Here is a 26375-nt window from a genome sequence, read left to right on the forward strand (position 1 = left end):
TAAAACTTTCATTTTTTTTGTCATATGAATAGTAAACCACTGTGTATATGTGCTGTATTTTCATTAACTATTCATTATTTGATGGACATCTAGGTTGTTTCCTTTTCCTGGCTTTTGTGACTATAGCAACAATGAACATAGCTGACCATGTATGTGCCTCTGTAGTAATGTATAGAGTATGAGGGTGTATGGGTCAGAGACTAGATCTATATCTAGCCTTTTGTGAAACCTTCACATCAGTTTTTATCATAGTTGTACCTGTTTGCAATCCCATCAACACCGAGAAAGAATTTCCATCTGTCCACATCCATACCTGAATTTTTTTTTCTTTTTAAAATTCAATTCTGTTTTAGCCATTCTGGCTAGTATAAGATGAAATGTCAAAATAATTTAAACTTGCATTTCTCTTAGCTAGATAACATGCATTTATTTAGCTAAGGATACTGAACATTTAAAAAAATATTTCTTCTTTTGATAACTCTGTTTGGTTCTATGCCATAACTTTTAAGTTGATTGTTTGTTTCTGTGATGTTTAAGTTCTCTGTAAATATTAGACATGAACACTCTGTCAGATGTATAACTGGTAAAGATTTTTTCCCATTCTTTGGGCTGCTGCTTCACTCAAGTGATGGTGTCATTTGCGGTACAGAAGCTTTATAGCTCATAAGGTCCCATTTGTCAATGTTCGGTCTTAATACCTGTACTTGATAGTTTTTTAAAAAGATGGATGGCAGGTGAAATTAATAGATCCATCAAGAATTAGATAGGACCTGGGAAGAAGGACTACAACGGACACCTCCTAACTCAATTCTAGTTGTTGTTTATGGATACCTGTCTCATGTCACATATCAAAGGTAATTAGGAAGCCAGGAGACTGAATTAGCTGAGGAGTTTCATCTTGCAAGGAATGACAGACATCCTTGATGAAGTTCTGATAAAAATGGAGGACTTTGTGTGTTTGGTTTTGTTTTATGTTTAAAAAAGTGCAACAAACTTTAAACTTACTTTAAGTGCCTTTCTCCATTTTACAAAGGAAAGTATAAAATCTGAGCCTTACTCTCATTTAATTGTGACTTGTTTTAAAAATATACTTTTGACGAAGCAAACACTAGTTATAAAGATCTTCATTTACCCCCATGTGCTTACAGATTCTGGCCAACCCCAGCCATCACTTCATTGACAGTTCTTTATATAAAGATGTTATCCTGGTAGCCTGGGATCCAGCTCCTTATTCTGCCAATCTTAACCTGGTAAGTGCTTTTCTTCATGCCCTAGACCATTGCTCAGACAGTGTCTCTGTTTAATTACCCACAAGAACAGAGCACTGATATGCACTAACTCACCTGTGTTTCGTACACCTTTTTGACATCACTTAGAGTAGCATAGCCACCTTCTGCAAATATGCTTTTCCTCTGAGGAATAGAGAAAATACAGCATATATAAAGGCTTAGAAAGTTGTAGTTACACCTAAAATAAGACTGATCAAACCGGCAGTTGTCCAAAGGGATAGTATGGTAATAAGGGGTTTGGAAATAAACTACATGTAGTTGTCAAAAAAAATTATAAACTGTTCATTGTTATTTAAATAAGTGTCTCTGACTTTCTTATGGGTGATTCTCATTGGCTCTTTCTCAATGTGTTAAATTTTTGAAATAACTATTTACAAGCGAGTTGTATTATTTTTAAAATCTCATGGCAAATTGTTACCTTCCCAAGCAGAAAACTGGCCTTGTTAAATGGGACTTCATATGAAAAGCCAGTGGACTCATTTGTTTGTTTGTTTGTTTTTTAAACTGGGCTCAGACAATTTTATATTCACCCTAGTGAGTGGGTGTCCTTTACCAAAACCAGGAACATACAAATTTCTTAAGATGAATATGAGTGACAGATCTTTGCTCCTTCAGGGATCAATCATTTTTAGAACTTCCAGGATAGAATTAGCCATCAAGAGGAGTATATGTGCTACTGTCCATCTTGAGCCTCAGGGTGGATATTTGCTTTACCTTATTAACTAGTATTTTGTTTGATTTGTGTGTTTTTTTAACCATTGGTACAAATCAGAATCATGGCTCATTATTTTTTTTTTAAATCTGCCTGTCAAATTTTTATTTACAGAAGCAGAGAACACAGCCTCAACAGGATTATATGGAAAACTCAATTCTCTTATGACCCCTAGACTAAGAGTCAAGTCTCAATGGAGACTAGATATTTCTAGCTGTCTTCTCAAGCTAAAATAACCAGATTTCAGTTCTTGCAGGATTTTAATAGACTGACCACGGGATGATGACCGTTTCTTTCTATTGGGAGCATGCAAGCTTCAGTCAGAGTCTTCCCACTTTATAGATGGAGACAAACAGGGTAAAATTACAAGCAGCATGCCATTATGGTGAGAGCTGGGCTACAAATGATAACAAGAAAGGGGGATAGAATGTACTTGATTCTTTCTTGGATCTCATTTTTCTTGTTTGTTTGCCACTAAGAAGAAACCAAATACATGTTTTTAAAGAAACAAACCAGGTTTCTCAGTCAATGTTACTTGGTATTTTAATATGCATCGATTGTATACCCATGGTAATTATTTGAAAATACAGAGCAGACTGAGCTAAGCCTGTTTCTACATCCTCCCCAAATCTTACATCATTATGACATTTGCCACATTTTGAGGACTGTTGTTTTAAACCAGTTTGATCCGCTCTTTTATACAATACATACATGTATTTTACACAGTAAATATAGCTCCCCATTCTGGTTCTTATTAATAAATTCATACCTTCCATTTATCCACCATTATAAAGAAAGAGAAGTTTTCACCAACCCATGTCAATCCACCCCCGTAAGTTGTGCAGTCTTCTTCCCAAACTACAGGATAATGATGTATTTTCTGCCACTGTTGTACAATTTGGAAGATCTACTTTCAAAACACACTGCTTGAGACCAAGAACCAGGAGACCAACATACTAACAGATTGAGCCAAATATGGCCATAGTTCTCATTATAAAACTGTAGTAGAACACAGGATGCCCATTGGCATTAACTGCTGTGACTGTTTCCATGCTACCATGTTTAGTTCATGGCAGACCTCTGGCTCAGACCTTTCAGATGTTTACTCTTTGACCTTTGCAGAAATGCTTGTCATCTCTTATCTAGATACAGGTATGATTTTACTATGAATAAAACATCATTGGGAGAGGTTGGTGGGAGGAAAAAAAGGGAAAATTGTATAATTATTAATTATAGAGTCAAAAATAAAAGAATTAATTAAAATATGCAGCATTATTCCTCTCAGGGCTAGAACTATAATCTCTCTTTGTACTTCCCCAGGAGACCAGATCCTTCTGTACCTTCCAGCTCTAGCTTGGCCCTAGACATATTTAGCATTGTCTTCTTGTCACAACATGATCTGTACTCAATTTGACTTGTTTTCATTTTGTTTCAGTGGTATAAGAAGCCAGATTACAACCTTTTCACTCCATATATTCAGCATCGCCTGAAATACCCAACTCAGCCATTTTACATTCTTCACCCCAAATTTATATGGCAGCTTTGGGACATTATCCAGGAGAACACAAGGGAGAAGATACAGCCCAACCCACCATCTTCTGGTTTTATTGGTACGTGTGTCTAATAGTTGAAATGGTAGGATGCACAAGCAGAGGGAAAACTCATTTTACACAGAAAGAACCAATAACAGGTAGTTTGAAATACTAACCAATAAAAGGGACATTGTGCAGTTATTCATTACCAAATTTCCAGCTGTTACACAGAACTCATTCATTCTCATTGCTGACTGGTAGGTCCAAAATTGTGTGACTGGCCAATTATTCTGCCCTACAATGCACTGATGGGTTGTCTGTATTTTTATATTTGGTGCTTTGGCTAAGATGGCCAAGGGCATATTCAACTGGAATTGCAAACTCTGTACCCACTTGTGCTTTCTCTTTCACAGTGTCCTCAAGATAGTTAGACTTCTCACATGGCAACCTAAGCAGGCTGATGAAAGTATGTCAAAAGACAGGAACCTTCAGGCCTAGGCATGAGGACCTGCACATGTGCTGTTTAACCCTTGATAGGAAGCACATTGAAGAATCTGTGTATTTTACCGACTGTCAAGTCCATTCACATTGCTAGTGGGGTGCCAAACGGAAGTGGGTACATGATCCTGCATGATTGCTGGAGTACAGGGCAATGGTGAGGCTAGGTGAAAAATTTCATTGCACTGTCTATGAGAGAGAGTGCACTAGCTCCAGCCCATCACTGGAATTTCACACTTGATAATCATATGTGGCTTATATTATTTTCATCCAGTTATTGATATTCTAAGTTCATGATTTTGTCCCATTTCTTCATAGAAGTTGAGGCTTTTCATCCCCATTTCTATGATGTTACTGTGTAAGGTGCAGGAAAATGTATCTTGAATCCCTTAGGAACATATGAGAGGCTGAAACTGAACCAAAGATGTTCTATTTGTTGTCATCCCAAGTTCAGTAAGTTTACAGTATTCCTTGGGTTGCACAGAGGGCCTCAATTAATAGAGGAGAGTTTATAGAGACAATACTAGCTTCATTTAAATTAAGGACTCAGTTTTGTAGTGGGTTTACAGCATCATAATGATATGGAATTCCAAAAAAAACTTAAGTGTGAATACTATTAAAGTCATGTCTTTGAAAATTTTATTAGAAATCTCCAATTCTTCATCTCTGTAGTTTCCTGAAGTTCTGTTCATTTAGGAAAGAAAATGTAATTCCGTTTTTAGCCAAGAGTAAATGTGTTAGAATAATGAATACATTGTATAAGGGGACATGTCCCAAGTTTTTGTATGTTATGGTTTGTATATGCTTGGCCCAGGGAGTGGCACTATTAGAAGGTGTGGCCCTGTTGGAGTAGATGTGGCCTTGTTAGAGTAGGTGTGTCAATGTGAGTGTGGCCTTTAAGACTCTCATGCCAGCTGCCTGGAAGTCAGTATTTTGCTAGCAGCCTTCAGATGAGGATGTAGAACTCTCAACTCCTCCTGTACTATGCCTGCCTGGATTTTGCCGTGTTCCTGCCTTAGAGATAATGAATTGAATCTCTGAACCTGTAAGCCAGATGTTGACGTTATGAGAGTTGCCTTAGTCATGGTGTCTGTTCATAGCAGTAAAGCCCGAACTAAGACATCCTATCGTCATCATATTAGATCAAGGCAAGAATTTAAAGCAAAATTAGAGGAGTTCACCATGGTGAAGGTTCAGCCAGATGGTTGTAGCCAATGAAGGTAACTCCCAGAGTGTTGAAGAGGAGCTCAGGCACCTTCAGGTTGTTCATTGTGGATGTGGAGTTCTAATGGCTCCCTGTTGCCTTTTAACTTTTTGTTTAGGAAGTGAACCACAATTCATTACCATTGCAATAAAGTAGTCTAGGAATGCCTCGGTTTGGGTTTGAGTTCTTCTCTGCATCCTGCAGGCATTTGACCATAACAAGTTGCTTAATCTCTTGATCATTAGTATCCTCAAATAAGACATAATAATACAAACCTTTTAAGGTGAAGTAGGTGAAGTAGCTGTACAACTTACAACTGTTATTTTCTATCACTGTCTTGTCCAGTGCATCATCTGTTAGCCACATGATTATTTAAATTTCAATTAAGTCTAATTAAATAGCAATTCACATTTGTTTCTTAGGCCTGGTAGCACTATTTCATGTGCCCAGTTGCACCATCCTCTTGGTGGCTACCATATTACACAGTACTAATTGGGAGCATTTTTATTGTCACAGAGCACAGCTAAGTTTTGCCAATTTAAAGAAACTAAAATACAGCAAATTGATAAGAAAACATTGGGTTCCCAGCGGGCTAACTGCGCTGTGTGGATAGTAAGTAATAAAGCTGCAATAGAGGACATCTGGGAAGTTAGACACACTTGCTTCCTCTGAGCCTCACCATATTGAAAGGTGTGAGATTCTCACCACTATGAGCAATGGTAGCAACCTGGGTTACTTTTAGCAGCACCCAGTGGGCACCCCCAAACTGTTGTAGACTTTGTACTTGCTCTTTGATCTGGATGAGATGAAGCTTTTCTGTTATTTGATATTTTCAAATAGCTGGAGAATGATGTTAACTGCATTTCACTCCCTCTTCCATGAAAACTTTCTGAGAAATGAGTGAGTTGAGTTTTTTGTTTTGTGGCTGTGGGAAAACTCTTCTAATTAAGGTTGAAGTCCACCATGACCAGAAAGCTTCTAGGTTTGGGATAATATGGGAGACTCTCTTCATTAGTGGGCCTTCTCTTTCTCTGACCTTGTCTGGAGAATTCTAAGCATCCCCATATGCTTCTACTTGAGGAATGTAGGGTGGCATTAATTAGATTACAGGATTAGTTTCCTTTCTCCTGATAAGAATCTGTTCAGCTAGCACCTGGGAATCCTGCAATGTTTCCCTGTGCTAATGATGCATTTCCTTACCCTGAGGCCTCAGCCAGTGATGTTCCTACCCTCAATCACCCCAAATTTTATAAGCCTTGAATTACTCTAAGTAAAGTTGATCTGCCTCCTGATAGCGGGTCCTGGTGTGATTATTCACTGTCCATACTCACATGGCTTCTGAGCCACCCCAGTACTTCTAGTTATCTCTGTTACCTTTACCCTAATGGATTGTATTGGCCAATGCTCCATGAAAGCAGGGAGAAATACAGTTGCTGTGACCAAATGTATGTTTCAGATGCCCTTTTCCTGCTCTAAAGTCTTGCTGAAGTGTCTCCTTGATTAGTCAGAATCTGTTATCTCTGAGGGTATAAGCATCAGCTCCTGAACAAAACCCATTTCACAGGGGCAACATGGGATAGCATATTTTAGTATATATTCATCACTGTGCTTGAGAGCTGGTCAGCAAGGAAGTCCTCGTCCAGACCTAGACCAAGGCAGGCCCTCCTCACCTTGCACTATACTCTGTCTAATACTTTTCTGGGTGAAGCAGTAGAAGTCACTTCCTTCACTGACAGCAATCCATATATAGGGAGTAGTTTCACATGTGAGTGTTGATGCAGCAAACAGCATGCGTTTTCTTACACATGTTCAGGAGTTTGTACACATGAAGTGGAAGGGGTCATAAGCTTACTATTTTAATCAAGAAACATGTATCTACAGAAATGAATCCAGTGGGGGTTATGTTCTCATAAAGATTTTCCTGAACCTCAAAATAAAGTGCTATGGTCCCACTGAGAGGATAGTTCTGGGATATGAATCTGTCACATAGGCAGAAGCCATGTTCATCAGTGATAGCAACTGATACTGAGCACTTCCTGTGTTTCAAGCACAAAGCAGAGACCTAGGGTGGTGAAATAAGCCTAGGGAACTGTCTTCCTGATACTTGTAGTACAGTGAGATCAGAAGCAATGTTGCCTAGTCAATGTGCAGAGATGAACATAACTGTAACCTGAGGTGAAAGTGAAGGAGCAGGTTGCTTCAAGAAGGTTGCAAGGTACTATGGAGGGTCTTGTAACCATTCAGGCTTTTCTATGTTCACCCAAGTTACCAAAACTGATATTGAAGCTCTCCAATAAGCTCTTAACTTAATATTAACTGATTTATACTAATCTAGGTTCTGCCACCTGCCTAGTTACTTCTCATTATTTTCATATGTCTGACTTTCTCTGAGTCCAGGTGGTAAATCCTTCTAACTTTTTCCCAGAGTTCTCTCTATGCTGGATGTCCCACCCTCTAATCCTGCCTCAACTTACCATCCATCAGCTTTTTATTGACAGGTTTTACACAGTGCATAGAGATTATCTCTACAGTGTCTTTTTTGTTTATGATCAAGTTCTTATGTTTAGGCTGGTATATATTAGGTGGGTGCCTACCATAATCAGGGTTCTGGATCCACATATTTAGCCACTAGCTGAAAATATTTTTGAAAAATCAATTTTGTCTATGTGCAGACCTTTTCTCTTGTCATTATTTCCCAAACAATAGCAACTATTTATATAGCATGTGAAAGATACATAAAGTTCACTAGAATTTGTGCATAGTAATATCGGATGTTATAATGTCTTATAAATGGCTTGAACACCTTTGGGTTTGGGTATCTGCAAAGTGTCCTAGGTCCAGTTCTGCAGATACTGAGAAATGACAGTATTTGGTGAATGTTTTTGCTCACAGGCTCTCAAGGTTTAGCATGTCTTACTTCACCTACCTATATTAGTAATACATTTCTGCAAAGCAGAGCTCAGCAAGTGAAAAGAGCAATCAGTAGGTATGACCTTACAGACCTTGTACAAGTGAATAATATGGAGACAGATTGCCTGGATGATTCTGCATCATAGTTTTTCAAGCTTAGGATGTCAGACTAGCTGTATTCTTTCTGCTACGGAAGTCAGTATCCTTGCTGTGAAAGGCAGGCAGGAACCATTGAGAGTCTATTTGGAAGGTAGCTTCTGAAGCCTTTCAAATCAAGGATTCTGAGTAAGTGGAGGAGGTTGGAATTTCCATTTCTTATAGTCTCAAATGGCACTGATGCTTGTTCTGGGGTATTCAGATCCCTACTCTCAGTCTCATGGAAAGAATCAAAGTTGCAGGGAGCTGTAAAAGCCTAGTCTGTAAATTCTATACTGAGATATATATATATATATATATATATATATATATATATATATATATATATATCAACAAGGTGATAGGCTTAGGTACCATTAAAGAAGCCAGAACTCATACCTGCCTTCTACTTATCACTTAATTATGGCCATACTCTAACACAAATGTGATAAATACTTTTATTTATGTTTACTTTAGATAGTACAAGATTTTAAAAAGCATACTGAGTATTGTTATCTTTTGAAGTGATGTAGTATTAAATTTTCCATTCTGGCCCTATTAGATGTTAACTGCATTTGTATTCTTATATTCCCTTTCTTTAACTCACAAATGAACAAACAAAATTTAGACATAATCAGCCATATATTGTACTAAGATTCTGTTGGTATATATTTCTTGTACATAGGATTTTCTTGAAATCAGTTGTGTTCTGATCTCCTGCGTCCCTCTTGTTCTCCCCTATTCATCTCCCAATGGCTTTTCTCCTTCATTCCTCTCATCTCGTTTACTTTTATACATGCTGTTTTATGTGTCTATGAAATACATAAGATCGACAATGTGTATGACCAGGATCCTTGGATGTATGTACATTACAAAAGGGAACATATTAGGCTGAGTAACACAGCAGCTGCCAGGTAGTTCAACATCAGTACAGTGTTAGAGGGAAGAGATTCTAGAAGATCTGCTTAGGTGCATGCTGCCTAGTGAGCCCAGAGCTGTGCAAAGAATGGGACTAAATCCCAGCAAGGGATTAAGCCTTTTCCTCTTTGCTTTAAAATCTGCACATTATCATAATTAGCTTCTCCAGCTAACCACATTTGAACAAAAGTGCTTCATTTACAAGAATATTCATGGAAATAATGGGGATTCTTTAATTACTTAAGGAAGCACTCTACAGCAACTTTTTCACCTCAGTTTTGGGCAATTATCTCTTTCAGAGGTTTGCAGTTCATGTACACAGAGTTTATGAAAGCTAATGATTTATTATCACTTTAAATTAATAATTAGGGGTATGGAAAGATGACTGAACAGCTAAGAGGACCTGTTACCCAGAGAGGTTGGGCTCCATTCTTACAACACTTAAGACAGCAAACAACCATCTATAACTCCACTGCCAAGAGATCTGGTACCTTGTCTGACCTCCACAGGGTCCTGAATGAGGAGCACATAAACTCACACAGGCAAACACACATACATATAAATAAAAATAATCAATCTTTAAATAATAAGAAGAAATGAACTAAAAGACATGTGTAAAGATATATAATTATAATGTAAATAAATATTCACATTGAATGAATTCAATTATATTTTCATTCATTAATATTAATAAGATACTTTTTAAACTTATTTTATGTCTATAATGTTGTTAGTTCTCTGAAATTCTGGATGAGTACTTTAACATCATGTTTTCTGCATTTTAAACAACAAATCCATGTTACAAATTAGTAACCCTGCCTGTCAAAATATTTTGAAGAATCATTATTTAAAGTATGAATATTTACTGCAGTTAATTATTAAAAATTAACTCACATTACATGTTAATAGCTGAAAATTACCTTTGAAAACATTTTCAAATAACTCTGGGTGTATTTAGACTTGATGACATGGTTATTATTTAAAATTAAGAGAAAAAACTTACTTTTAAAATTGTGTGTATGTGTCTGTCTGTGTGTGTTTGTGTGTGCCTGTGTGGTTGCATGTATATCCCATGCCACATATGTGGAGGTCAGATGACAATTTCCAAGAGTTGCTTCTATCTTTCCACCATGTGTATCTTGGGAACCAAGTTTATCAGCCTTGGTGCCAGGATACACTAAATTGTCTCTCTGATGCCAAACATCACACTGATGCCAAAACAAACACATTTATTTTTCCAAAAATTTATTTCATGAGTATGTAAGTCAAGCCTGAAGATATTATTTGTTCTCACATAGATATAAGCTGAACACTTTTACTTATAAAATTCAGAGTAATATCTTTTTGTCAATTATTTTATTATATGAACCATCAACACTCTATTTTTCAAAGGCAGCTTCTACTGATCATATTGTAAGTAATACTTATAAAATTCACAGAAACAAGCATTATAATTTCAGGATGTTTAGTACATATATAAGAATTGTATGCCTGAAAATAATTCATAATTTCTTTTTTTTATTTTATATTGAATTTTAGGATCCAGTTTTCTAACATTCTGTTCAAACTGAGAATACTAATAGAAAAATAATAAGCCAATTCGGTATTTATTTATGATGATATAAAATATATTAAAATGTTTTGCATTTTTCTGTAAATAATGAATCAAATGACATAATATAAATAAACTAAAAATTGGCCTTCAAATAATATTGCATGTATTATATTTTTTGATGTGGTAGATGCATTTTAAATTACTTTCTTATTATACAAATCATGTTTCCAGTGACTTTTAACTGAGATATATTCGGTATATTTGCTTTTAAAGTCATTTATTCTCTTGAAGAAATTAGAAGTAGTATGTTAAGTGCTCCATTTCATGATCAAATGTATAGATGGACTCACAAAACAGGTGTGAAATTTCCTTTAGCCTGTCATGTTTCAGTATCCCTACCCTGTTCATGCTCTCCACCCATTTAGACTGTGTATCTCTTGTTGTATTGGTCATAATCAGAAATTCCTAATGACTTACATGGATAAGTGTTAATTAAAAGTGACTTAAACTGATTTTTTGCTGTTATTTATCATTTTGCTGTTTTATACCAATAGCTCATTTTCCTATTTGAAAAGATGCTTATAACAAGAGTTTGCCTATGTTAAATAGTTTGCCAAGTGAATGCAGCATAATTTTTGTTGAATCAAATTCTGCTTTATGCTAAGTGGTTACCTGAGTTCATTCTACAATGGGCATGCATGCATGCCCACAGGGCTGCATGACTCTCCTACAATTTATTATGTGCATATGCATGGCCATCACACTTTTGACTCCCATAGTGTGTCACATGTATTTATGCATGCCCATGAATCTGTCTCATTTTTATAGTGAATCATGTGTAATGTATCATGCCCATGAAGCTTTATGGATAGCACCTAATTCTTTCAGAGCTTGATATAATACAAATAAAATGTTTGTTGACTTTGCATTTGGTTCAGCTTTCAAAGCCAATACCTACCCATCTGCTTATCATGCTGAGTCACATGACATGCCATTTATTAAGACTGATTACAATGCTTTTTAATTGGTTTGATAATTTCATTGCTATATACAATATTAAAAACCATACAGTTTGGCAAATGAGTGCCAGTTGAGTTATAACTTCCTACAATATACTAATATTTTTGGTTCAGCTAAATCACTCAGAAGGAGTTATCTGAAAAATAAACTTGGCTGTATAAATAAAATCATGAGTTGAATTTTTTTTTTTAAGATTTCAAGCAGCTGGCCACATGTTCATTTGATTAACTTTGGAAATATATACAAAACATTTAGATACTTGTCTTTGAAAATTTCAGCTTCAAGTTGAAACCATGATGACTTCTGTGAGTGATAAAGGAAGCTAATGTTTGGGAGTTGGTAAACAAAATTATTTAATAGGAACATTCTTTAAGTAATTTAAAGAAGTTAGTAGCTTCAGAATTGTTTAATACTAGCCAAACTAAGGAACTTGGATTCTGATCTTGTTGTGGTTGTTTTGTTGTACTCTTCAATTATTTTTACATTCATCTTATTATCAGAAAAAAAACAGAAAAAAATAAAATGAATAACATTTTTAGCATAATCAAATAGTAATTTCCAATGTCAGTCCAGTGTAAGGAAATGGTTACAGAGTGATATTTGAATTTAATGTCTATGTTATTTGTACTCAAAAACTGTGCTTGATTATTTTTAACTGCAGCCTAGGAACTTGGGAAGAGTGTTACCCACTGAGCTTGTGACCCTGTGCTGTCATGGGTAACACTTGCTTTCTTTTGGTGAGTTTGAAATTTTGGAACATGTCAAGCAGAAACCTGTGGTGACCCACTCACAACAAATCCCTAAATGCCAAGCACCAACATGCTTCCCTACTTAGCATTCCAGATGCAGCACTACCTCTTTCAATTCAACTTGTTGTAACAGAAATAGCATAGTGTCTGTTCCCTAGGCAACAGGAAGTGTCTCTGCCATAGTTCTGAAAGTCAAAAGTGCAAGATCAAGGTTCTGCTGGTCAATTTCCTGGTAAAGACTTCCTGCCTGCCTTCCTATTCTGTATGCACATGATAATAGGGATAGATCCTCTTTTTTTGCTGTGTATTAAAAGGCACTGCTGCCATTAAGGAAGACTCAGTCTTTATAATATACTAACCTAATCACTCTGTCACCATCAAAAAACCGAGAATGAGTATCGCAACAGAGGAATTTCAAGGGGATGCCTTCAGTCTCCCGCAGGGAGAGTGCTGGGAGAGTGAAGATCATCCTGTGTGAAGTGACAGAAGCTGTGTCTCCATTACTTTGAGTTTTTCTTTTATATTCTTTATATTTGTATTCTTTGCTGTAATATGGAGCCTTTTGTGTTTTCTTTTGAATCATCAGCTATAGAGTTGTGTGAGTGACAAAGTAACTTACTCTAATAAGTCAGAGGTCAAAGTAACCCAGTGCTATTATTCTGACATCATTTGTAGATGCTTAAGTAGTCCCAGCACTACCAAGAGGTTCTCAGTTGCAAATCAAATATTTTTCTCAGTATAATATTGGGAAACTTTTCCAAGTCATCTTACAAATGGGCTTAACCCCACCTTTACATGTAAATATGAGTTCTTTAGTTTGTTTAAAGGCATTTTTGTGAAGCTCTAATGATTTGCATGCTACCTGCCCTTACACATTTGAATATTAACTGAAGTAGTCTCCAATAGCACTGCAAAGACTTTGTTCTTCAGTTCTGTCCTGGTTCTCTTCAGTCCTTATATCCAATGCCCGGTCCCAACACATATTCTTTGACCTATGTAGAGCTGTCTTCCATCACTGATATTTCACTCATTCATTCTGCAAAGTACAAAGAAGTATATTCTTCTGGTTTTTGCTTGTTGCTCTGTACTAGTACTGTGTACTAGTAATTTAGGGAGTTGGTGTATGAGTTTAAACATGTTATAATTATTTTCGGTATTTATTTTATGATCAAATCTGGAATCTAAGTTTAGGTATTAACAATGCCCTTAAAAAGTTAAAAGACTGAAAAAAAAAGAAAAGAAAAAGACAGAATAAAAATAAAAAGTCTGTGATGATTGCCAGAAGACTACACTATTAAGGTGTTAAGAAATAATCTTTTTCTTCCAGACATTAAGTCTCCCAGCCCTCCTTTCACATGTATCTGGTGTACTGTTAGTTATATCTTTCTCCTTGAAGGTACTTCCACATTAGTTACAGTATCCATAGTTCAACTGACTGCTACATACACACACACACACACACACACACACACACACACACACACACACTGGAAAGACTGGTAATTACTTGAATTTTAGGACACTCTGGGGTATGATAATAGCCCCAGAAAGCCACAAGCTCACATGAGAATGCAGAATGATATAGAAAAGTTTTTTGTTAAATTTCTGTCTGACAGGCAGAATTCAGAAGGGATTGTACAGGTAACTCAGGACAGATATCCACATTGACATATCCTCCATCTATCTTTAATTTGGCAGTTTTGAACAAACTGACCAGTTGTTTTGTTTTTTGTTTGTTTGTTTCTGTGGATCTCAAAGTTACTTTAAGATATAAAGAGTTTCTATGAGAAAATACTAAAACTGTACAACTTACTATATTAAAAATATAAGTTTTTGCTTTTGCTGAGAGCAAAATATATACTCCAAATTTAATGGAGATAAGAATTTAAGTGTAGCAGCCAACTAGCAAAAAGAATGATTTTTCTTCAGAATACTAGCTATTAAAAGTAGTTTGTTTAATCTGTTTCTGATCAAAAGTACAGCAGGAATGTCTACAGAAAATGCCTATAGTCATTCTATCCTGAATGGATTCTTGTCTAGCTGCCAACAGAGTGTTTCCTTTTAACCAGAAGAACTCAGAGACCCTTCACAGCAATTTTTCAAAGATTTGTATCATTTTTAAAATATTTATTTGTTTATTTTTCTCAGTCTTGTATGAAATAAAAAAGGGAGAGAGGCAGAGAGCTTTTGGGGCTGCTTGGCAGGAATATGACACTAGCCAAGGACAAGGAAATGGGCTGCTTGGCAGGAATCTGACATAAGGCTACAACAAAGAAGTAATTTCATGCAGTAATCTAAATTTTAGGCTAGAACAAAGAAGTAATTTCAGCCAGGAATCTAAATCTTAGGCTAGAACAAAGAAGTAGGCTTCAGACATGAAAATGACTTTGGGCTAGGACAGGAAAGTAGGCTCAGATAATTTGGTTATCCTGAGAAGCCCTTAGAAACAGTGATCACAGGACTTTGTTTATTACCTTGCTTGTTCTTTGACTATTTGTGTTTGTTGTCTTCCTTGTTCCTTGACAAAGATTTGTATCTTAAACTAGCTTCCAGATGTATCTGTTACTCACTCCAGCTATATTAGTATACAAGTTGATATGGGCTCAGCATCATTCTATATTAATCCATCATAATCATATTTTCCAAAAGAAGGTATCTGGTTTAAAACAAAATATGTGGAGCTAGAGAAATAGCTTAGTGGTTAAGAACATGAACGGCTCTTTCAAAGGACCAAACTTTGATTCCTAGCACTCACAACTGGAGGCTTACAACCACATGTAACTTCAGCTCTAGGGAATTCAATACTCCTAATCTATAAAACACCTGCACTCAAATGTATACACACACACACACACACACACACACACACACACACACACACACACACAAAATTTAAAAGACCCATGGTATGGTGACTAGCTGATGGGTTATAAGATGCCCTAATATGAATGAAATTATGGAAGCCTCAGCAAGAATGTCCCTCAATATCTGTGGAAGAGTTCACAGGATACCCTGGATACCAAAGCACAGGAATTCAAGTCCTGGATATAAAATAGTATATTATTTGCATGAAATCTATAATTCTTCCCATATATTTTAATTATTTCTAGATGTCTTATAACTACTAATACAATGAGGCCTTGTATTATATCTTGTAGGAAATAATAAGAAAATAGGAAAATAGGTGTGTATATGTTCAATACAGACTTTTTTTTTCTGAAGATTTCTAGTCAAATCCATAAATAAGAAATCCTAGAATATGAAGTTCTGGTTGAGTGTTAATCACTAATGAGAAAACATTCTAGCACAACATGTGAATGACTGGGTTGCAAGTAGAAAGTAACTGATGCAGAAGTAAAATCACAGCTAGATTTAGAGAACACACGCCATTCCAATGCTATAGATTTGGGAGATGGGAAGAATTCACCTGCAGAAATTGGACAAAGCAGAGAGGTGCCCATTTGACAAGGAACAAAGGATTTAATTATCTGTGAGTGGATAGCTGTCTTGTCCCTCTACACCTTACCTATAAGGAAACCATTTCAGCAGCAATTTCTAGATCCCTCTTGACAAAAGCAGATTCCTTTCTTACTTTTTTTAAGCTGTGCTTGTACAGATTTTTTTTTTTTTTTTATTTCGGATTACTTTTGTTTTCTGGTGGTGGAAATAAACCCAGACTTCCCCTGAGGCTACTTTTAGACTTGGTCTTAAATTTCTGTGGTCTATATTTGATTAATTTTTTGGAAAATATGACAGTCTGAAGAACAAATTAGATGTAACAGAAATAACATGACTTTATATTTTGTTCATAAGTAATGATATCACTTTCAGATAATGGGTTAAATATACTTGTTTTAAAGTTCAAGTTTACCAGACAAAGATTTACATACTTTTAATTCCAGAATTTCAGTAGCTGGTGCAGCTGAAGTTCAAGGTTAATCTTCATTACATTTTGAGGGCCTATCTCAGAAACGTCATGATGTTGGTGTGTGAAAAGAAAAAGAAAAGAAAAGAAAAGAAAAGAAAAGAAAAGAAAAGAAAAGAAAAGAAAAGAAAAGAAAAGAAAAGCTAGCCTGAATGAAGACCAACAACATCATATAATTTAGGATTTTGTAGCTGTCCATTGGAAACAGCATCAGTAATGACAGCTTTCATGAGAATTATAACTTACTTATCATTGTTGTAACCCAGTCTGTTTTATCACTCACTATACTCCTGTATTATACAAGTTTGTCTCAAAATCCTGGGCCCAAGCAGTCCTCTTCTTCGAAAGTAGCCCAAACTATAAATATATGCCATCAGATACAATTGGCAAACAACTTTCTTAATATAAACCTTACAGTCTACATCTTAGGACCATTGTATAGAGCTGTTTCACTGTAAGGTCCTATTTTAGAGCCATCTGAAGAATAGTTTATATTCAGTTTCTAATACACTTTCATAATCAGATGTTTATGCTATTTGTTATCTGCATAGCAACCTACTGTAACATAAAAGAGTGAACTGGACATTATAAGTCACACATTGGAGCAAGATCCCCCTATATTCAGTTTTATCTTTGTGTGTCAGTTTTAGGTCTGCGGTAATAACTGAACAGGTGAGTGGATACATGCAGTATTATATCTTTATGTAGTCATTTGTCCATTAGCCGCTCTTCATAATAGAAGCTGTAACACTGCAAATGTAAAGTATATGTATCTCATCACAGTCATTTAGTCACCACAACTCCAGGACCAAAATAAATAAGTAAATAAATAAAAGCTAATAAAACAACAAAAAAAGATCTACCCTCTCTTAGAGTTACTTACTGTATTTTCATTTCCTTCCTTGCCAGGAATCCTCATCATGATGTCCATGTGCAAAGAGGTACACGTGTATGAGTACATCCCATCTGTCCGGCAGACAGAGCTTTGCCACTACCATGAGCTGTACTACGATGCAGCCTGCACCTTGGGGGCCTACCACCCACTGCTCTATGAAAAGCTACTGGTGCAGCGCCTTAACACAGGCACCCAGGCAGATTTGCATCACAAGGGCAAGGTGGTCCTGCCAGGCTTCCGTACACTGCGGTGCCCAGTAACCAGCCCCAACAACACACACTCTTAAAATGGAACTCTTGGGAACTGATGTGCAATAAGGTACTACTGTTGTCCTCAAAGTCACACAAAAAAAATACTTGAAGACAGATTTAAGACAATGTATTGTCTTTAACTGTAACTTAGTGGCCATGAGAATTCTTTCTAGTCTAAGCCTTTGGGTAACTATTACTGCTATGAATATAGAAATGGAATTTTAAAACCACCTAGAAAGAAGCCAAATCAAAATACACAGAAAACAGATTTTTACTCATGGGCATGATACCTCTAAACATGTTAACCTCTATAGCAGAGACACTTTATCACAGTTGGTTCTAGCCACATGTTGGAATGATACTACTGATGATACAGTTTCCATCTAGAAATATCCAAGTTGAGGTCCTATAGCTAGCAATCACTTATACCTCCATATCTCATTAAGCATCCTGGAATCTATGATGAATGTCTGAATTCTCAATCAGATGTGTTTGACATTTCTCCATATATCCTGTCAGGCACATACATGATTTTCAACAAGAGCTTCACAGCTTTGCTTCCCAGTGATCTCTGAATGTTACAACTGAGAACCAAGCCACACTTACAAAAGTAAAAGTCATCCATATCAAGCAATCTAAGATGTCAAACGAAACTTCTAGCAGCAAAGAACAGCAGCATTGTCTGCCTGCAGCATACTGTACCTGGCCAGCAACACTTAGCACACAGATGGCAGTACAGGTGGTCTGTGCAGGGTCATGACTGGTCATGTCCCTACCCTGGCTTGTCAACTTTATATTCCTGGTATTCAGATCACTCTGTAGCTCTCACATATGCAGTGACATGCTGAGCAGTAAGTGCATCCCTGCAGGTCGACCATGAGACACCTTTGTTCCTTTCAAGCTATAAAGAATGGCTTTTAAGCATGCACTCTGAGCTGCATAGGATGCACACTTCCCTGTCAGTTCTATAGGAAGCTCTTGTAGGCTTTTCTCAACTATTAGAAACTTGACCCTCCTGCTCTGAATGTTGCCTAAACAGCTAGGAATCCACCGTTGTTTTGCCGGTATGTTTTTTTGTTAAGAATGTGATGGAGCCACAGAATTGCTCTTTAACAAAGTGAATCTATGTGTGACAGATGCACAGGCAGGAGAAAGTGTTCTTCCCAGTGTGTAGCTGTGTTCAGATTTTTAAACAAGCCTCCTGTTATTAACATCTTTTTTGTGTGCTTCTTGTTTGTGTTTCTAAAAAGATAGTGGAAGAGAGGCACTTTAGGATTCCATAACTAAACAGGAATATCAAATCAAAGCAGCTCAGTTAGGATTTTTTTGAAAATGACATCAGTTTAATTAAATGTACCACCCTGCTTTCTTGCAAAATGTGTGGCTATCAAAGTATTGTAGGAAAAAATGTTTCATTATGAGTTTGTTCTGGAATGCTCTAATGATTACTTCCTGAGGAAGCAGGTTTTCAGAGACTACCAGTTTCTGTTTGGGTATTGCCCCCTGCAGAGTTCAAGTGGGACTGCAGATATCCTCAGTGGCTTGCTACAGCAGGAAGTGAGAGAAGTTGAGCTTTCAGTTATGACAGCCCATTCTGAGTGACTGAGTATCATCTACTCAGCCTGGTCCAACCATGTAATCTCATGAAAGCTCGGCCTTGTCACCATGCTGCCATGTCTAATCATCTCTGTAACTCTATCAGAGATACCGCTCATGTAGGATGAGCATTTTCTTCTGTGGTCCTTGGAGCTTTCTTCCAGCTTTTGAAATTTTAAATGATCATAACCAGTAAGTTTTTTTAGAGTCCTGAAGGGGATTCACTTACAGGCATACTTATTATCTATGACAATATCCTTTGGTGGCCTGAGAATTTGGTTAGAGAATAACTTATTGAGGTCAGTGTAAATATTTAAATTCAAAAGCTCCACAAAATACATCAAAGGTTGTTAAATATTATTCTGTTTCTGCACATGTACTTTTAAAAGGCTTCTCTCAGTTTTACAAGGGTTACAAGGAGACTGAAGAGCATAAAGAAAATTTAATTAATCTTTTTGAGTTTATTATGGCCCTAAAGACTTGTGGGAATCAGAGTCTGTTAAATATTCAGAAAATATGGTGTACATATTAATATGCTGTTGGCTAGGCACTCTTGTATTTAAAAGTTTAAATAGCAGATGCTCGCAATAATGCTTGCACAATGCTGGCTAATATGATGGCTGCTTCTTGTGTTAATGAAATAGGTCCCAACTAGCAATATTTTGCCAGACATTGATTAAATACTTCAACACCACATTTACTATCCTTAGATGAACCAACAGTACTTGTGGAATAGCAACATTGACCACCCTCCCACATCATTTCCTTCTGACTCTGGCTCTGGCTCTTCCAGAACTGTCTGGCCTCTTCTGTGAAAGGACTCTGGTTGGATTTTCATGGTGCCACCAGAAGCTACCCGGTGCTGCTTGTTCCCTGAAAACTAACAGATGTCATAGTCCTTTGTGTTTTGAGAAAACATCACTATTTCTTGTTATTATTATTGTTCTTATTACAAAGACACTAGCGTTGTCCAAAAATGACAAATCATCCACTTCAAGACTCTCTGACTCTGTGCAATAATAAGCTCACATGGCTGAGTAAGCCAACCACATCCTCTGTTGCAGATTCTGGAAGGACAAGTGGTGATCAACACAAGTTGCATGTAAGCATATAAGATGTGCTTTAATGGGCAAATTTGGGCTTGAGTACATCTGAATCACTGTGTCTCTGTCTACCTGGTCTCTGAGCTCAAGGTGTTTTGATTTATAAATGGTACTTTGCTTGTGTCTTGACTTCTTGGTCCCTTAGTCAACCTGGACTTTCCAGTAGTTCTCTGTTATTAGAGCCATATTATCTGAACAAAAGTAGTGCTGAGGTGGTCATTAATGGTTTTTACACTCGAATGTCAAAGAGCCTGGTGTACTCTGTTATGTTTATAAACCAATATATCTGCTGGAACATAGTTCCACTTGTGTTGCCAGCTGACCATATACATATAGTCTGAATTGATTGAACATTATTTGGGTACATCAAGTGGAATTAGTCTCCCATAAGATATGGTATGATAAAAGAATTTGGTATGTATCAGCAACTTGATTAAGGTTCACCAGATTTTTTTAGAATACATATAAAATAGTCTCCAGACCTGCTCCATCACACTGTCCATTTATGTTTGACATTCTGATAGTCAAATGTTACCCCATGGCTATGACTGATCAAGGCAGCTCTGTTTAGACATAAATGAGTTAGGTAAACTATGCTTGTATTTCAGCCCATTTTTTATATTGGGACATTTCCATTGTGAGATTTTTTTTCATATTTCTATCACTTGGTATGTTTAGATACTTGGTGAGTGTGCAACATTCCTCTAGCAGCTCAAGAAATTAAAATGCAAATTCTAGTTCCTGTTTTGTTAAATGAATGGAGTCTTCAATAATCAAAGAAACAGAATATTCTCTAGAAGATTAGGGTAGTGACATTTAAGAATTAAGACTGCTGATAGAGTTCTTATTCTTAACATAAAAGTGTGCATGTAGATAGTTATATAATTGTATATATACTTATCTACACACATGGTTGATTTTATTATCTTTTTCATTCATCTTTATAATGAGAGCTTTACAATAAATTTTATTTTAGTTATTAAAACACTAATATTTTTAAGAGAAGGAAGCAAATATTTTATGTCCTTCTGCTAAAAATAAGTCAGTCTTCTACCCTCACTACAGGCACACTCATATTCTACATATCTTGGCCACATTAACCAAACAATAACCAAAATATTTAAAGGTACCATTCACAGTACCATTACTGTATTATAGTATTTAGTCAGAAGCATGATATAGCTCTGAATATTGAAGAGTTTGTTGATTGCCCATGGCTTTTATAAGATTAAAGGAAGAAACATTTGTTGATTCTCTGGAAAATAGATTTCAACAACAACAAGTGCAACAGTAGCATTAAAACCTAAGTTTACAACACACACCCTGTTATGCTCTAGATGAATACGTATAGAATCTTTCCACTGGATACCAGTGAAATTTTTTAAAGGCTTTGGGAATTTTTTTGTATGGTAATTTTTAAAACAAAATGTGTTCTCTTCAAACTAATTAATGGCTTGAGGTTTTCCAAGAAGCGCATTTTAAAAGTGTTTGTACACATTTTAACACTTGAATATTTTGTATTTTGTTTTTGTATATTTTTATGTGTAAACAGTGTACAGACTTGTAAATAAAACATGTTTTCATTTATCTAGAAGTGTCTCTGTTTTAATCTGGAAACATTGAACATGGAAATAATTGTGCAGCCATGCAACCCTTCTGAAGACAATTAAGGCATTGTAGCACACTCGGCCTGGAAGTGGAGGAGAAACATGAGTGAACTCAGGCATCCAGAGAGTTATCAGGGATCGACCTTAGTCAAAAATCAGAAGCAGCTTATTTTCAGATCATATTTTCTTTCTGGTTAATTGTCAAATGGAGAAAAATGGCATTAGTGAAAATCAAGTGAAAAGTACAGAATTTGGGCTAATATATCTTAATATTGGCTTTAGAACCAACTGTTGTGTTGTGATTAATTTTATTACTCTTCTTATTTACCAGGCTTTAAATCACACCTATTGTGATGTCAAACCAGCATAAGTCTTCACACCTACTACAATGGAAAGAAAAAAAATCAGCTAATTAGGTCCTTTAATGTCATTCTGGGTCATTTGTAGTTTATTGATCACAATGTGAAAGAGTCCTCAAATCAGAGAAGGTGTAAGGGTTGAATATGAAGGCAGATGTGGACAGTTTGGGGAGCTTAGGAAGCATAGGTTCCTCTGGGATGGCTTGGAGAAATTCTCTCTTTTTGCACCATTGGTCATTTGTAATTTGAGGATCACAAAATGGCAGTTTACTTCCAGATACTTAAAACTGGTGTTCTATGCTGTGGAGAGTAGGATTGGGGTCGAAGGTTGCTGCTACATGCCAAGAGTGTATGTTGACATCTAGAATACCAGTCTTTTAAGGCAGCCCCTCCCTGAGAGGCTGCCATAATTCTTGGTAGTCCTACTGTCCAGCAAACCAAAGATAGATTTTTACAAAAATTACTAATTCTGCACAATGACATTTCAATCAGTTCAAAGACTGTATATTCAACTCTTTATACTATATAGTCACTGTGTAGTGGGTTGTACATTTTAGGTTTTCTTAAGTCTGAAACTAATACTCGAATAATTTGGAAACTGCCTAGTGATATATTTTTGAGAACATATCCCCATATTTAAGCAAATATACTTTGTATATTAGGAAAAGTTGTGCTTTTAAATTTATGGATAGTCAGACTTTTCAAGACCTCTGGGTTTCCAGAGCTCTGGCACAGAACTGAACTATATATACTAGGCAAGTACATATCTTACTTTGTTATAAGAAGCTGATCTCTCATTGCCATAGCCCAATGCTGCCATGAAGTGTAGCTGCCAGAAGGACACCATTGACTGATATTCCATAGTTCCCCCCACCCCAGCTGAATTCTACTGTACTCAGGAAACAAGTCATGCTAACTTAAATATTGATGTTCCTGCTTAGATAGTTTTACATATCAGAAAAATCAAGGTATAGCAGAAATCAATGATATTGAAAAATGTAGTACTTTTTTTCTTAACTGGCTTCATTTTCATCTCAAGGGTAGAGGAAAACACAATAACCAAAGATTAAAATAACACATTTTGCCATTGTATGTTATAAAGATAATCGTGAAGAGATTACAAATCCAGGAAGGGAGAGCCATAGGTTCTAGAAGAACCTGGAGATAGATATTTCCCCAATGAAGTCCACAGAATATCTGGGTTCAGTACAGGGAGAGAAGATGGTAGTTGATGAGGTGGTTGAGAAGCACTACCAAGTAGAACTGCCACTGAAAGCGGTCCTACAGGGATCATACTTGCTGTTTTCAACAACAAATCCATATATAGACACAGATGTTATATCCCTATAAACAATCGCCCTATTCACCTAGAGAGCAGTGAAATCAGCCTCCTGAAAATGGGACTTACCTGACAGCCAAAGCTGACCTATAGTTTCTTACACTTGACCCCACATATTGGCTATTCAGAACTATAAGTCTCTAAGTATGAATGCATGAGAAAACTTAGAAACTTGGATTGAAACTGTCAGCATTTGTGTGTTTGTGTGTGTGTGTGTGTGTGTGTGTGTGTGTGTGCGTGTGTGTGTGTAGAGCACCCCATTACCTTTGGAGAGCCACTTCTTGTCTGAGCTTTCAGTCTGTGTTCTAATAAAGGTTTGCCTGTGTTTTTCTTGGTCTAGACTATTCTACACTGTTTTCTGGATCCAAGAATCAGGCTATGATAAATACTTTAAAATGACTCCAAGAAGTTGGTTAACCATATTATTATTTCTCTAAATTATACTGATATCCTCTCTTGAATCCACTCTCCAAGAGAAGGCAAAATTTACCTTGTTTTCTAACAAAAAAGTTAAAGAGTACTATATTTCAAGCTTACTTTAGCAATGTTTACATGGAGTTTGAAACAATACTGAGATTAACATGGTCCCTGCACAAAGATAACATTCAAATTACAGTAGGAGTCCATTTTCTGTAGCAAATGATGTTAAGTTACATACAACAGGTACATACAACAGGCACAGAAATAGATGCCAATTGGTTCTCCTACATGTTGAAGCAAAAATAGATGATCTAGGTAGAGAATAATATAATAGGTAAAATGGCTGGAAACGAGTAGAGAGTGGGCTACCACAGTACAAGTAGATAGAATAAGATTGTATGTACTATACACTCACTATAGGAAGACTAGGACTCACAACTTAATATAGTTGCTTGAAAGATATCAAGATATAGACAAAATGCATAAAGAATGAAGGTAGAAAAACACTGATCTGGTAATGCAAAGGCTCATTCTACCTGCTGCACACATTGGACGCAGGCAGTGAAGAGAAGGAACTTGACTACATGATCCACTAACTGATCAGAAGGCAGAATTCATTATAAAGGACCATTATTCTATCACCTGATTCAGACACTGCAGACTGGTGTCTTTCCCCTACATGGGGTGTTCAGCAAGATGAGTGCTAATTTATAATAATAATAATACCTCATATATTACATACTAAAGGTAGACTTTAGTTTCCTACCCCTCCAAACCTCTTCCTCTCACCTCCTTTCTCCCCTAGATCCAGTCCTGCCTCTACCTCCCATCAGAAAAGAGCACACCTCACAGGGACATCAACCAAACAACCTACAATAAGGTAAGGCAGATGTCATCACTTTATGGCTGAACAAAACAGCCCAACAGGAGGAAAAGTGTCCCCCAAGCAGGCAACAAATCAGAGTCCCAGCTTCCACCTTTAAGAATCTCATGAGAACACCAAGATACTCATCCATAACATAGAAGCAGAGGACCAAGATCAGACCCCTGAAGGCATTCTGATCTCTTTAAGCCCCTATGAGTCTCAGTCAGTTGATTCTGTGGGCTGTTTTCTTAAGGTATCTCTGACCCATTTGACTCCTCTTATACCTTCCTTCTCCTATGTAGGACTCCCCGAACTCTGCCTAATATTTAGCTAGTGGGGTTCTATATCTGCTCTCATTACTTGCTGGATGAAGTCTCTCTGATTTCTCTAAATGAAGGTTGTTCTAGGCTCCAGTCCTAGAATACTCTGGAGGCAGGACAAACCGTAGGTCAAAGTTTTGACACAATTAATCTTAATTACCTAGTTGTCAAGATGGTTTTCTGAAATTATTATTGTTTCTAAGAAACACCAAAAATTTCCCAAGCTTTTCTTCCCAGTATGTAATTCCTGAGACAGTACACCATCAACAGGTTATAGGGAGTAGACCCAGAGAGCAAGGACAAGCAGATAAATTAAATACAGGGTCAGGAAGGCTGACCTTGTATATATTATATATGTATAATATAATATATTATATATCATATATAATATATTTATTATAGATATACAAATATATACATATGTATAAGTATATGTACATATGTATATACTTGTATATACATAGTATATTCTATTTACTCTCTTTCTCTCTCATTTGTTTCCTGAACTTGTCATCTCTCTTTTCTTCAATTCCCCTTTATGAATTCATGCCCTTTGAAAAATAAAAGAAGTCTTGGGACCCACTGGTATTTCCCCAAGTCTGTCTGTGTGGCCATGGTTTAGATGTTTTTAATACCTTACTTTAATATATATGTGTGTGTGTGTGTATACATATATATATTATAAGCTTTAGTTTATGTACCAATATGAAATATTCATAAAAATATGAGGAAATATATTTTAAAAAACTAGCAATGTCAGCGTAGTTTACTAGTCAGCTGTTTGCCTAACATATAGAATACCAGAGATTTGTTACCAGCATAACAAAAAGAAATAATAAATGAAGTAACAAAAACATCAACAATGTATATTTGTTAGGTAACTAGGTAGAGCTTTTAGCAGGCTTCAGGGGCCTTGGCATAGATACCAAGCCCTCATAATCAGCAGCCCATAAAAACCTAAATCTGAAAAAGTAGGACTCTGGTTACTATTAAAATTAATGAGATCTAAGTTATGTCTGAATTGAGTAGAGTTGTGACATACTGAACTGTCCGAAAAGTCATTAGTTGATAGTTATCTAAACTTTATAAACTTCTAATTATCCAGAGGCTTTCTGTAAATTGCATAGATACAACATTTTTCTTTCCTACGTGAATCAATCCATGGCTAGTATT

General features: G+C 36.4%; 1 protein-coding gene and 1 non-coding gene across 3 annotated transcripts in view; both read left to right on the plus strand.

The window, feature by feature from the left end:
* St6gal2 (ST6 beta-galactoside alpha-2,6-sialyltransferase 2) overlaps positions 1–21876 on the plus strand; it is a 70215-nt gene extending 48339 nt beyond the window's left edge. For both annotated transcript variants that reach the window (XM_076915408.1, XM_034521762.2), the window contains 3 exons: positions 1149–1250; positions 3437–3611; positions 17357–21876. In XM_076915408.1, the coding sequence (XP_076771523.1) occupies positions 1149–1250; positions 3437–3611; positions 17357–17628 (549 nt within the window). In that variant the 3' untranslated portion in view covers positions 17629–21876. The remainder of the gene's footprint in view (positions 1–1148; positions 1251–3436; positions 3612–17356) is intronic.
* Positions 21877–24128: 2252 nt separating this feature from the next.
* On the plus strand, positions 24129–24230 carry LOC117722816 (U6 spliceosomal RNA). The gene has a single exon (XR_004608584.1). It is a non-coding gene; the product is annotated as a U6 spliceosomal RNA (small nuclear RNA).
* The last annotated feature ends 2145 nt before the right edge of the window (positions 24231–26375 follow it).

The sequence above is a fragment of the Arvicanthis niloticus genome, chromosome 17 (genome assembly GCF_011762505.2).
Source record: "Arvicanthis niloticus isolate mArvNil1 chromosome 17, mArvNil1.pat.X, whole genome shotgun sequence".
NCBI lineage: Eukaryota > Metazoa > Chordata > Mammalia > Rodentia > Muridae > Arvicanthis > Arvicanthis niloticus.